General features: G+C 32.2%; 1 protein-coding gene across 2 annotated transcripts in view; it reads left to right on the plus strand.

Annotated features, from left to right (window-relative positions):
• The window catches only part of LOC106458408 (probable 3',5'-cyclic phosphodiesterase pde-5), a 99450-nt gene that overhangs the window by 78855 nt on the left and 9865 nt on the right, over positions 1-10730 (plus strand). For both annotated transcript variants that reach the window (XM_022384617.1, XM_022384618.1), the window contains exons 17-23: positions 1077-1216; positions 2888-2974; positions 4512-4662; positions 6490-6645; positions 7500-7550; positions 8904-9025; positions 9474-9585. In XM_022384617.1, the coding sequence (XP_022240325.1) occupies positions 1077-1216; positions 2888-2974; positions 4512-4662; positions 6490-6645; positions 7500-7550; positions 8904-9025; positions 9474-9585 (819 nt within the window). The remainder of the gene's footprint in view (positions 1-1076; positions 1217-2887; positions 2975-4511; positions 4663-6489; positions 6646-7499; positions 7551-8903; positions 9026-9473; positions 9586-10730) is intronic.

A 10730-nucleotide genomic window follows, 5' to 3' on the forward strand; every position in this document is an offset into this window, starting at 1 on the left:
TTGTTTTACCTCAATCCTAGTATTTAATAGTTATAAATAAGTCTCATAGGGTTAGATCACTAACTCCAATAATTTATTGTCCATCAATAGTTTTAGGTTTAAGTATTACTGCAGCAGTTCTTCCTTGTTTGGATGCAACTCAGGCAGTCTTGGCCATCATATGACAGTTTACATAACGTGCTTCGTATCGTATAGACCATTGTTGAAGGAACCTTTCAATGGGAACACAAGCTGAGGTTGTTGTACTTTACGAGTCTCTCCAACTGTTTTTTTTCTCGGTCTGTTTTCACTGAACAGATTTTTCTAGTGGTAGATGTTTTCCTCTAAATTTTTACTAGTGATAAACTCTGTTGACAGATATCTTCTAAGCGTAAACAAAGAAATAGTCCATAATAAACACGTTCTTGCTGAGAAGGCTGTCACTGACTTGCCCATTTAAAGATCAGAGATGTTTGTGACTTTACTTTGATTTAGTAGATTAAATAAAACATGGTAGCATATTCACATTTATAGGGTTAGGATTTTATCTGACACACCACCGATCCGTTCATTATTTGGCATATATAAGTAAATGGAATGATCTACAATTATGTGTGTGTGTGGAGGATCCTAATAAAATAGAAATCGGAGCAATAACGATTTAACCTCAATTAAAATGATTTTTATTTATATCATATAACAAATGTGATATTTCAGGTGATTGTCAATGATTCACGGTATTTAACACACAGAGGCGGACTTGAGGAATTAAATTAAGGCTTAATAAGTCCTCAGAACCGAATCAAAAAATAATATTTAACAATCAGAATCAAAAGATGTTTAGAGATTACTAATTATTAAAGAAAGAGTAGTTATCTAAGATAAATATTTTACACTGGTTTAGTGCAGGCAGTACTAACCTTTCCGACTGGTGGTCTTAAAGGTGATGATGTTAGGCTTATCCATTAAATAAAACCAATATGTAGTTGTTCTTGTTAAAGATCAGATAAACTTATTTTTTGAAATGTTGTATATCCGTAAGATGGACGAATTATTTTATTTTATACTTATTGTAATCAATATTTTTTCTTTTGTAGTTATACGACAAAATTCGTCGTTCCGAACAAAAATACAAGGTGGCGCTCGAAGTCTTATCATACCATAATACGTGTACGGAAATGGAAGTAAATGAAATTAAACATTCTCCATCCTTACTCAACACACAGTCGTTGATGGAGTATGCTGTCTTACTGTTTTCTTTCAGTTCGTTCAATTTGTGTGGTCTAAATAAACACTCCCAGTATTTCTAAGCTGAGAATTACAACAATAAGAAAATAGAAATACGAATTCGTTAACATGTGTTCCTAGGAATAAAAAGATAAGACCACTTTATTGACCTAAATACAGCTTTACTCACTATCCCCTTGAAAACATTTTCTTTCATCTCGCCAAGTGTTCAGCCTTTTTATCTCGAAAATTGTATAAATATAAAAATTTAACGACAGGGGTATAAATGTATATCTAAAATTCATAAAGTAATAATTTCTCCCTTAATCCACCGGGTTTCGATACCCGTGGTGGGCAGTGCACAGATAGCCCTATATGTTGCTTTGTGATTAACTACAAACAAACCTTTAATAGACGTAGTTAATATTATAAATAAATTGAATGATGCTTAAAAGCATCTGAAGAATAGATGTAGCCTGTAGGTAAAAGATATATTTTACTCAATTACAAAATATTATCGTTTTCACATCTTTGATTCGATAATTGTCAAGAAACTTTAATACCAATACTAAAACTCTTATAGCAAAATAATCAAATTAAATTAAAACCACATTTTAAACAAATTTGTTAGGGATTCAGTTTCATATTGTTTTTTTCTATATTTCTTAGATGCTTTTATGAGTACTTCTGACAAAAAACGTTTTATCATCATAAACATCTGAAATAATTGAGACTCTTTTTAAAAGTTTTAAAATAGGTATAATCATCTTAGACATTTGTATGGGTCTGATCATCTTAAAAATCTAAATTATCTGTTGATATATTAAACATCCAGATTACTTGTGACCATCTTAATACATAAAGAAGTGATGTAATACTTTTAAGCAAAACGTTTTCAAACGTAAAGAACTGATACCATAGTTTAAACATAAAGAACTGATGTGATATTTTTAAACATAAAAAAATGATGCAATATATTTAATCTTAAAAATTATGCAATATTTTTAAACAAAATAGATTTGATGCAATTTGTTTAAAACAGAAAATTGATGCAATATTTTCAAACGAAAAGAAATTGATGCAATATATTTAAACAAAAAGAACTGATGCAATATTTTTAAACATAAACTACTGATGTAATATTTTTAAACATAAAAAATGATACAATATATTTAATCTTAAAAATTATGTAATATTTCTAAACTAAATAGATTTGATGCAATATTTGCAAACGAAAATAAATTGATGCAATATATTTAAACAACAAGAACTGATGCAATATTTTTAAACATAAACTACTGATGTAATATTTTTAAACATAAAGATTTGATGCGACATTTTTAAACAAAAAAGAGTTGATACAATATTATTAAACATAAACGACTGATGTAATATTTTTAAACATACAGAATTGATGTGATATTTTTAAACATATAGAGTAGTTCTCACAGTAGTTCGATTAGTTGTAACCGTCTTAAATGTTTAGAATACATGCTGACCAATTTAAGTGTCTAGTTTAGTTATGATCTACTTAAGCATCTAGAACTGTTAGGACTATTTTATGCATGTATACAGTACCTAGAGTAAATATAAAAGTTTAGACTAATTGTAACTGCCTTATATATTTTTAAGTACATAAACTGCTGTTTGTCACAAACAGTTAACCGATATTTTTTTAAAGTTTTCAGTTTTCCCCCTATTCTTTGGATTCTGAGCAGAAAGTTTCTGCGGCAATCTTTATGTTTGTCGATCTATTTGGACTTCACAAGTGAGTTAAAATTTAGCTTGTTTCTGTAAAAGTTTTAAACCATAGTTAAACGTGTATTCACTTATTATAGGAAATAATAATAAAAGTATTTTTCGTGTATGGTTAAAGAACGTGCTTATGAAGATGTTTTGAATAATGTATATACTTTCAAAAGTCTCAGGACAATGTTCCGTTCATAACTTGTTAATCTGATTCTAAAAGATATGAGTGAGGCCAAAACTCAAGAATACCAAGCTTATTCTAAACATCTCAAGCTATAAACAATGTTAAGTAAAAATGTGTTCGTCATGAATAAAACGTTTTATATTCGAAATCCAGTTTAATCCAAGTGTTATTTTTAATAGATCAAAAGAACTTTCATGCCTAAATTTTTCTTGTGTATTTTTCTCTTTATAATTTTTAGTATTAATATATTCCAAAATTTGCTGTGTAATAAAAAAAAAGATAAGGGTTTATACATATTTTGTAAAAACGACAGTAAATAGTGTAATTTATGTCAAAATACCAGATGTACAAAATTATTTACAAGGCAAGGAAATGACACATACTCGTGCATTTATCAAATAAATCTGATACATTTGACAGTATCACCACGTAAATGCCAAATTTGGATTAGGAAAGCTAGATGGATCTGGCCAATGTAATATTTCTGTAATCCACATGAATCTACGAGTATTGCATTGCAAAATGCTACTGGTGACTTAAATTTTGAAAAGAGACTTCCTTATATATATGATTGACTTTCCACTGTTAAAAAAGTCTGAAAAAATGTAATATATATATATATGTATTTGATCTATAATATTATTATAATATATCTATATAAATGTAATAGTACTGTCTGTTGTATGCCCATGTAACTACTTCGCAGAGTTTGGATGGATCTTCACCAAATTTGGTATGGAGGTTCATTGGGTCCACGGGGAGATACATACAGATTTAAAGTTTTGCGGTTTTTACCACTACTTTGCCCCCTCTAGATGGATCTTTACCAAATTTGGCATGAAGGTTTGTTGGATCCATGACAAAATACATACAAATTTTCAGTTTTGCATTTTGCGGGTTTTATGGGCGTTTTTTCACAATTACATATAAGGGAAGCAACTTTTCATGTTCTAAAATTACTTTTCATTAATCACGAATTTACATAATTTCCGTCCAGGGGACGGGTACTCCAGCTAGTTTATATATTTGGTTTATGATATTATCAGGTTCGATCAGGACTGTTTGATCCGGTTCACCCTAACAGTGAAAAAGAACTACCGACGAGTGCCGTATCACGACTGGGAACATGGATTCACATGATTTACATAATTTCTGTCCAGGGGACTGGTACTTCAGCTAGTATATATATTTGATCTATAATTCTATTAGGTTCGATCAGGATTGTTTGATCCGGTTCACCCTAACAGTGAGGAAGAACTATCGACGAGTGCCGTATCACGACTGGGAACATGGATTCACATGATTTACATAATTTCTGTACAGGGGACTGGTACTTCAGCTAGTATATATATTTGATCTATAATTTTATTAGGTTCGATCAGGATTGTTTGATCCGGTTCACCCTAACAGTGAGGAAGAACTATCGACGAGTGCCGTATCACAACTGGGAACATGGATTCACTGTAGCTAACGCTATGTATGCTATTATTAAGAACGCACGTGGAGCCTTCAGACCATTAGAGGTTGTTATATGTCTATTTTGTTTTCTGTCTTATTAATTTCCTCACCAGGTTCCAGCTGATTTGAATAAAACGAAAACACTTGTGAAAATGTCACTATAGTAAACGCCACTTTTAGAATCAAATTCCATTCTAAAATGTAGGGTTTCTTCCCTAAAAATGTAATAACCCTGATACTGTTTGAATCTTAGTGTACAGTGTTGTATATCCTTTGTGACATCGCAATATACCTTTGTATTGTGTCGTTGTTGTTTACAGCAATACAGCAAGTCATTATGTTTGGATTAAAAAAAAAATCCGATGGTAAAGCACTTTAAATAAGTACTTAGCTCATATATTAAATTTATCAATATATACATAGCTTTGATAGCTAGAGATGAAGTTGCAATAAGTATCGCCCCTCAGTGGCACAGCGGTATGTCTGCGGACTTACAAAGCTAGAATCCGGGTTTCGATACCCGTGGTGGGCAGAGCACAGATAGTCCATTGTGTAGCTTTGTGCTTGATAACAAACCAACAAACAAGCAATAAGGATCTTATATCTATAAAGTAACGAGCTGATAAACATTTCTGGCTAAACGTAGAAAAAGATTTTGTTCTTGAAATTAAATAAAATATGGAGCATTTTCATTTTTTTAAATTTTGGCTTTTTTACAAAAATATATTATCAAGAGTAACGAATCTAATGAATAAAATGACTAAAAAAGTTGCACATCTATTAAGAAAAGCAAAACGATGGCATCGAAACGCTGATAAAAATTATATCATTGCGTTAAAAACAAATATTTTTTTTCGTCAAAGTAATGAAAGTATCTAAATCACTAATTATTTACCATACGTTTTGGGAATAAGGAAAGTTGGTTATTATTTTGTATCATCATACAAAATGTTATAATACAGCATTCAATTAATAAAGAGTAATTATAATATCAGTAAAGAAAAGACTTATTTCGTATGAATTTCGACTCGCAATCTGAGGGTCGCGGGTTCGAATCTCCGTCCCACCAAACATGCTCGCCCTATCAGCTGTGGGGGCGTTATAATGTGACGGTCAATCCCACTATTCGTTGGTAAAAGAGTAGCCCAAGAGTTGGCGATGGGTGGCAATGACTAGCTGCATTTCCTCTAATCTTTCACGGCTAAATTACGGACGGCCAGCGCATATAGACCTCGTGTAGCTTTGCGCGAAATTCAAAACAAACCAAACCAATAATATGAATTCTTATATTCCAAAAAATAGGCTTCTCAAAATTAATCGTGAATATCTTCGGGACTTTATAATTGTATCGAGGGATGCCTTATTATTTTTATTTATTAAAATTTTAATTAAATACCAAGCCAAAATGGCTTGGCATGGCTTAGTATTTATAACGCTCGACTCGCAATATGCGGGTCGCAGGATAGAAACCCGTGGCCAAAAATGTTCTTCCTTGCAACTGTTATAATGTGACAGTCAGTCTCACTATTCGTTGGTGAAAGAGTATCCCAGAAGTTGACGGTGGGTGGTTTTGACTATTTGCCTTCCCTCTAGTGACTAGTCTATGACTTCAATATTAAGCACGTCAAGCGCAGACAGTCCTCGAGTATCTTTGCACGAAAATTCATCAAACAATTTTTATTTTAAATAAATATGATACACTAATTTATTCAAATTTTTAAATTTAACTTTTATTTTTAATTTTAAGTATCTTATGCCACATTTTAGGGACGACTGCTTCAAATTTAACCTTGATTTTTGATAAAAATACATAACGTAACTATCAAAATCATCAAGAAAAATATCTGGAGTCATTAATACAATACACAGTAAGACATTTGTTGATTTCTTAGGAACTCGCACTTTTCGTATCATGTTTATGTCACGACCTGGACCACAGAGGAAAAAATAACCAGTTTATGGCGATATCAGCTTCTCCTCTCGCTTCCATCTACACCACATCTACTCTGGAGCATCATCATTTTAACCAAACCGTGTCCATCCTTCAGGTAATATATATATTACCCATTTAGCTTTCTACATGGTATATACCAGTAACATTCCTCTAGTAGAGTGCATCAAATAACTAGGCATGCTAATTTTCAGGAAGCCTTATCAACTTAGTTGATTCATGTTTTACACTAATATTATTCTTAAGATTTGATGTACTGAAAATAACTAATCCTACATGATTAAAATCAGCAGCTGTAGATAAATTCTGTCTGCCCTTCAGATATTCTGGACTTACCTTCTTTTAGAACGCGTGACAATTGGACTTGTTGAACCTGGCCAAGGACAGCAGACTGTTCCGTATATTACTTCATAATGATTTATGCATTTTATGATAATATTTTTATGATGTGTCTAATATTTGTAGCCCTCTTTTCCCAGATTGAAAAGAAAAAAATTCGTTTACAGATAACTTTGGTTCCTAAGAGTGTAAAAAAGTTTGGATAAGGATATTTAATGAATATTACTTTCAGATAACTTATGTATACTCCACTTAGCTAATATTTAATGAAGATCACCGGAGTTTAAATAGCGTATTATTAGTCTGCATTCGTAAGCTTACCAATGGCTCAGCGGTTAGTCTGAGGCATACGACGCTGAAAATCCAGCTTCGATACCCGTCTTGGGCAGAGCACAGCTAACTCATTGTTTAGCTTTGTGCTTATAAACGAAACTGTATTCATAAATAATTGTTGTTTGTTTGCTTGAAGTTAATCGTAAAACTACACAATGAACAGATTATCTGTGATCTGCCCACCACGGATATCAAAACCCGGTTTCTAGCGTTGTAAGTACACAGACATACCGCTGGGCCAGGGGGCATATCTATAAATAATTTTTATTCTATTCACAGCAAGACGGACACAACATTTTCAAGAACCTCTCTCCTGGTGAATATAAACAAGTAAGTTTTTTGTGTTTTGTCGGAATCAGTGATTCTTAACAATGTATAATTACGTTTAGTTTTTATACTCGGTTAAGGTTCTAGTGACGGTGTGTTCAGGGAAGTGACAATTATTAATAAATGTGTCAGATATGGATTATAGTTCATGCTACAGATTGCTGCTACTACACATGTTAAATCTAAAAACAAACTCAATAACAGAAAAAAATAAATAAAAGGAAAACAACATAAACTCCATGAAGGAAATAAAATGCACAAACTCAGACATACTAATAGGTGTCTTACCATATCACAGCTATGTAACCAAAAACATCATAAACATTTGGAAACATGCATAAAAAAAACAAAATAAACAGCAAAGTTACTTTTATTACAAAACTGGGCACTAAAATCAAAGGTCATCTAAGGAAGGTTTATTCTGACAACTTCAACAACGGAAGCATCTACAAGTATCGACATGATCGATGCGATGCATTTACTTATGCGAAACGGGATGCAACATAAGCATTTGGATCAAATAACATAACAAACTCCCATCACACATTTACGAACACAGCACAACAAATCAATATCCAATTAACATTAACAACTTTAAGATATTATGCAATGAGAACAACATTAATAGAAGAAATATAAAAGAAGCATTAATTATTCGTGAATTAAAACCTAATTTAAATCAAAACACAGGTGTCACCCTATATGTTTTCTAAATTGGAACAAAATGCTCGTGCAGTATTTCACAAAATAGAGACAGTTACCTGATGATGTCCACCGAGTGGTTGAAACGTTGTAAAAAAAAAGTTAAATAAAAATGATCCACTCAAAAGCTATATCTTTAGACTTTTATGTTGTTATTAGAGGAAAGATAATCTAGCACTAACAATATTAATAATTAAGTATGGTTATGAATTACATGGATTACATGTTAACTGGTATTAGCCGTTCTCTCTTCTTTCGAATCCTTTTCTCTGTTTTAGGCTTTAACTATTGTAAGTGTGAGTGGACTCAAGTCGCATGTCTGACGTTATGTATTTAACATACTTTTAAAAACGAAACGGCACGAGCTGTTGTTATTAGAAAGAAGGGAAGAACATTCAATGCTATATATTTCACCTAGAGAAAATTTTACAGTTAATAAATTCAAAGCCATTAGATATCAAGAAGAAAACTATCCTATATAAAACCGCTGCTGCAGTAGGACTTGTGTTTTTAAATGTCCTAAATATAAATTCCTATGTTAGCAGCGGTCGTGTTTTCCAGTACTTATACGAACTTGAGTTCGGAAATATGAAATAATTTATTTTAACACCAGTTATTTAAACCTTTGAAAACAAATGTTTAACTATTTTTAAGGTCCTGAGGAACATAAAGCACTGTATCTTAGCAACGGATTTAGCTTTATTCTTTCCGGCCAAAGACAGACTAAAGGAAATTGTGAATAAAGAAGGATTTGATTCAGAATCAAATGAACACAGGTGATCTCTTGTTTATATATTCTAGTTATGTTTATATATATATATATATATATAAGGTATGCTTATGTTCATGTATAAGTCATGTTTTCATATTGAAGTTACGTGTAATTTCTGAAATCAAGAACGCTCACCAAATGCCCAGATTTATTTATAGCTACGATACAGCTTAAATATTAACTACCTGTTAACAAGTTTTTTTTAATGTAGTTCAATCTACTGTTTAGCGTCTTAACCGGATGTATGCATATATATATATGCCGTTTAACTGAAGATATCTTAAGAAAAATTTTGTTTATTTACTTGGGAACATTTTGTAATTTTTCTTGATTTGTTTTTTTCAACAATGTCCACTTTTTTTTTCGTTTCTATGTGATAAACTTCACTAAGATAATGTTTTCAATCAAGTAAAAATTTCTATCGGTGTATATAAATTATCTTTCATTTCTAGGATTTTGTTACAAGCAATGGCTATGACTGCCTGTGACCTCTGTGCCAGTACAAAGCCCTGGGAAGAACAAAGGAAGACGGTGAAGGTGATATTTGAAGAGTTTTATGAACAGGTAAGTTACATTCACCATTCATGATATAAAGTACATTATATTTGTTAGTTTCCACGTTATTTGGTGGGAAGATAGCCCTTTGTGTAGCTTTAACAAACAACAACAACACTTTTCCGAGGGAAGACCCTGGTGATGAAAATATTAACTATTTTATTACAGGCTCGATGTTTAATAGAAGTTACTTTCAATACATTTGTTGTTATTTTTGTGTTTACTCTTTCACGGTGTATATCTAAGATACATTCATATTAGCTATGTCAGTAATAGTTTGATATATATATATATATATATATATATCCATACATAAATTAATTAACTTTAATTCTGACATCCCCATACATATGAAAAAGAACATCCCAAAATCCCAGTTCATTAGGCTACGGAAACTGTATAGTGAACCTGATGATTTCAATGCCCACCCAACAGAATTGGAATCATTTTTATATGGTAGTGATCACCCCAAATTTAGCTCGCAACTCTGTTGTAAATAATTCTAACATTTTAAAGGAATCTGACACCAAATATACCCCCCATAATGTCCTACCGCCACGATATCAATATTGGAAACTACATAGTTCATAGTAGCCTTAAAACACCCACCTCAACAGACACAAATTTTATTGTAGGTAGCTATCCTTGTAATAGAAAACACTGTAACACGTGTGCTTACATTGACTCAAGAACATCCCTGTACAGGGTCCTAAGTCAAGTTTTTACATTAAGAATCAATATAACTGCACATCAAAATGCGTCGTATATTTTATGGTTTGCTCATGTTGTGAAAAATTATACGTAGGAGAAACCAATATATTATTAGCAGAACGTACCCGAGAACGTCTCGGAGACACAATAACTTGTAACGCAGATAAACCAGTGGCTCGACACTTCAACTTGCACAACCATACCCTTGACCATTTCAAAATCCTTGTTTTGAAAAATATTTTGTTTGTTTGTTTTGAATTTCGCGCAAAGCTACACGAGGGCTATCTGCGCTAGCCGTTCCTAATTTAGCTGTGTAAGACTAGAAGGAAGGCAGCTAGTCATCACCACCCACCGCCAACTCTTGGACTACTCTTTTACCAACTCTTTTACTTTTTTTTTAGTGGGATTGACCTTGTAGGACATACCAGCGGAATTCATGCCAA

This window comes from Limulus polyphemus, unplaced genomic scaffold (genome assembly GCF_000517525.1).
Source record: "Limulus polyphemus unplaced genomic scaffold, Limulus_polyphemus-2.1.2 Scaffold458, whole genome shotgun sequence".
Lineage (NCBI taxonomy): Eukaryota > Metazoa > Arthropoda > Merostomata > Xiphosura > Limulidae > Limulus > Limulus polyphemus.